The 4,011-nt window shown below is 53.0% G+C and overlaps 1 protein-coding gene across 1 annotated transcript; it reads right to left on the bottom strand.

The window, feature by feature from the left end:
* Window positions 1–987: 987 nt before the first annotated feature.
* LOC141042945 (uncharacterized) lies at window positions 988–1,830 on the bottom strand. Its single transcript, XM_073511854.1, has one exon. The coding sequence runs from the start codon at window positions 1,828–1,830 to the stop codon at window positions 988–990; it is 843 nt and encodes a 280-aa protein (XP_073367955.1).
* Window positions 1,831–4,011: the final 2,181 nt, after the last annotated feature.

Genomic DNA, 4,011 nt, shown 5'->3' with positions numbered 1-4,011 from the left:
CTAGGGTTTAAGCTTCTGTCACTCTAGCAACCCATCATCTACTTATTACTTCCCAATGCCTTTCCCTAGGCCCAAATAATGGTGAAGTGTTATGTAGTCGACGTTCACATAACACCACTAGAGGATAGACAACATACATCTCATCAAAATATCGAACAAATACCAAATTCACATGACTACTAATAGCAAGACTTCTCCCATGTCCTCAGGAACAAACGTAACTACTCACAAAGCGTATTCATGTTCATAATCAGAGGGGTATTAATATGCATATAGGATCTGAACATATGATCTTCCACCAAATAAACCAACTAGCATCAACTACAAGGAGTAATCAACACTACTAGCAACCTACTAGTACCAATCCCGGACTTGGAGACAAGAATTGGATACAAGAGATGAACTAGGGTTTTGAGAGAAGATGGTGCTGGTGAAGATGTTGATGGAGATTGCCCTCTCCCGATGAGAGGAGCGTTGGTGATGACGATGGCGATGATTTCCCCCTCCCGGAGGGAAGTGTCCCCGGTAGAACAGCTCTGCCAGAGCCCTAGATTGGTTCCGCCAAGGTTCCGCCTCGTGGAGGCGGAGTTTCGTCCCGAAAGGTTGCTTATGATTTTTTCCTCGACGAAAGAGTTCATATAGTACAAGATGGCCACCGGAGAGCCAACAGGGGGCCCACGAGGCAGGGGGCGCGCCCCCCACCCTCGTGGGCAGGTGGTGGCCCCCCTGACGTATTTCTTCTGTTCAGTATTTTTTATTATTTCCAAGAATGACTTTCGTGGAGTTTCAGGACTTTTGGAGTTGTGCAGAATAGGTTTCTAATATTTGCTCCTTTTCCAGCCCAGAATTTCAGCTGCCGGCATTCTCCCTCCTTATGTAAACCTTGTAAAATAAGAGAGAATAGGCATATGTATTGTGACATAACGTGTAATAACAGCCCATATTGCAATAAATATCGATATAAAAGCATGATGCAAAATGGACGTATCACCCACCACAGCGGCGATCAGAGGAGGCCGGCTGGGGCGGCGGCCCCTGGAAGAAGACCGTGGGAGGCAGGTACTGCCCGTAGGAAACCGCCGGTGGAGGGAACCGCGGCGCGGCGGGCGCCTGCGGAGACGGCGGTGGCGGGCCGCCGCGGGAGGTCCCGGCGATGAGGGCGGTATGGGTGGCCCTGGTTTTCGCCATCTTCATGCGACGCTCCTCCGGACGCAAATAAGCCTTGACCTTGGGAAAGGTTGGCTCCGGGATCAAGGTGAGGTTCGAGGCAGCGTTGCCGAACTCCTCATTGATCCCGGCGGTGAGGGTGCTGAGGAGGAGGTCGTCGGAGATGGTTTCACCAAGGTCACGGAGCTCATCTGCAAGTTTCTTGAGACGCATGCAATAACCATCGATGGATGAATCAAGTTGATGAGACCCAAAAAATTCTTGCTGAAGAAAAACCCGGCGTTGGAGTTGGTTGTCGGTGAAGAGCCCATTGAGTTTGGTCCAAACGGCGAGGGTGTCATCCCCGTCGGTGACCACCGTGTGGAAGAGATCACGGGAGATGGTGAGGTAGAACCAACGAATGAGCGTAGCATCGATGGTCGTCCACTCGTCATCACCAAGCATGAGGCTGGAATCAACGGAACTGTCGACATGATCATGAAGATGATACTTGCGGAACACTAGAGAGAAATACGTTTTCCATGCATAGTAGGTGGAGGTGGAGTAATCAAGGCACACGGGGACACGGGGATGGATGTCAGGATCGCGGATGAGGACGGGATCGGGACCGGCAAACGGGTTGTTGTTGGTGGAACTAGAGGTGGATGAACCGGGTGAGGCCATGGCGATGAGGGGAAGTGGCTAGGGTTGTGGGAGGGAGGAGAAGCTGCGGCAGCTGTAGGAAGGCAGCGGCGGCAAAGATGAGGTGCGGCGGCGGCGCGGCTAGGGGCGGCGACGGCGGTGGTGCGGCGGCGGCGGCAGGAGCGGAAGCTTAGCGCCTCCATATTTAACCGATAACTGAAATCGCAATGCAATTATCACAATAATAAATTACATAATGCCTGTAGGACAAATTGCCCCCTCCTGCTGTAGCTCTTGATTCATATCCCTGACAAGGAAAAATGTGGAACACATGATTTGACAACGGATTGATCGTCTTCTTCTCCTCCAGCCATATAGGGAGGGAAGCAGCTGTCCGGAGGAAGCAATCCAGATTCAGAGTAACCACCATCAAGATCAGACACAAGTCCTATAATTCGGCAGCCGTACCACTAAAAACCGGACGCATCGCTGGCCTGGAACCTAGCTGGAACTTGCGCTAGGGGCTGAATCAGCTCCTGAGACAAAGCGCTGGGATTGGTTTTCCTCCACTCAATGACGCAATGATCATGACAATAATACTACCCGTTCCAAACAAGATTGGGTGCGTGCATGCATGCTGTCACCTCGAGATCAAATTTTGTCAAAAGGAAGGGGCCTTCGCGGCTTATTTATTCCGGGCCTTGGAAGAGATTTCGAAAATCCAGCGCTATCATGGTGCAATTGGCCGCTGGATAAGAAATGGCTTTTGCATGATGACCAGAGTAACAAATTTCTCAAAGCATGTGGAGGGTGGTTTAGCTGGGACTACTTTATTGTTACTACTGTATTATTTTGGCTGGGGGCTACTTTATTATATCGCTCAGTCAGTGGACGAAACTGATTTGGAATTACGTACGTTCAAAATTTGCTGCCCTCAATAACAGGATGAACTGCTCCATTCTAGCAGAATTTGCTCCTCAGTCAGCGCTAGCTACTTTGTTCACATGATACGTATCGTTCGTAGCTTCGGAGAATTCCTTTACATCTGCTCTACCGTTCCGTTCATATGCGTATTTCACTCTTGCCACGGTACGCGCAGTTCGTGTGCCGGGCCTGACAGTAGCAGCCTACCAGGGTTGGTGAAAAGGATTACGTGCCTGCGGCGATGCGCAAAGCAAACTACCGGCTCCATGATTGATTAACAACAAAAAGCAGGGAGTCAAAAGTATGAAGGACCCGGACGGGCAGCGTGCGGATTGGCCACGTCGCAGCGGGCGCCGCCGGGGCCCAAGCGCGGATCAATACATTCGAGCGCGCCGAAAGCCGCGGCCATGGCCGTCCGTCGCGGATGGATCGTCGGAGGAGGATGTGACACGCACGTAGCGGTATGCGTGGCCGTAGCGGGCGAACAAGTCTGCACTGCACCTCTGTCCACCCGGGTGACGCGCCACGGGACAGGGAGACGAGGAACAGTCTTATAAATCTCCATTGCTCGAGTTACCTGTCTATCTCTTACCGATCTCCGGTGCTCGAGTTACCTGTCGATCTTTTAACGCGTGTAAACCTGACCGCATTGTCTGGACCGTAGAACAGTGAGAAGAAGAGTGGTGGAGAGGAGGGTTTGGCATCTCCAAGACGAACCTATAAACCTCGCGTAACCATCTCGGCCGCACTGTCCGGACCATGGAAGCCATCCATCACGGTCCTGTGTCGGGTCTCCAAGGGGGTCTGGACACGTTTCTCCCGCAAATCGAAGACATACGTGGGGGAGGTTTGGGGAGTCCGGACCGATCCCACTCTCGCTTCTGACCGCCCTAACCCACCAAAACTCCTCCCTCGCTCGCGCGCGTTCCCGCCCTGTGCCAGCTACCAGCATTCATGCTGCTGAACATTGAAAACGGCCTAGGGCGGCCGTGACCTCTCACTGCCTCCGCCATTGAAGCGGCGCGCCGGCCGAGGGCGCTGCACGCAACGCGTCTCCGATGTCCGCGCCTGTTCAATGCCAGAGATGAGTGACTGGACGGGACGGGAAGGATATCTACCACGCTCGTTCAATGCGTTTGTCCGTCTGTATGCCGCCATTAAGCAGACTCGCCGGCCGAGAAACCCACTCCGCGCCACGCATTGACGCACTCGGACGTCTCGCCTCACCGAAATCCGCTATATAAAGGCGGCCACACCCAGCTAACTCCAGAGCACAACACAAGCCCCTTCACATCCTCC

Source organism: Aegilops tauschii, chromosome 3 (assembly GCF_002575655.3).
Source record: "Aegilops tauschii subsp. strangulata cultivar AL8/78 chromosome 3, Aet v6.0, whole genome shotgun sequence".
Classification (NCBI taxonomy): Eukaryota; Viridiplantae; Streptophyta; class Magnoliopsida; order Poales; family Poaceae; genus Aegilops; species Aegilops tauschii.
This window is presented reverse-complemented; position numbering and strand designations above follow the sequence as displayed.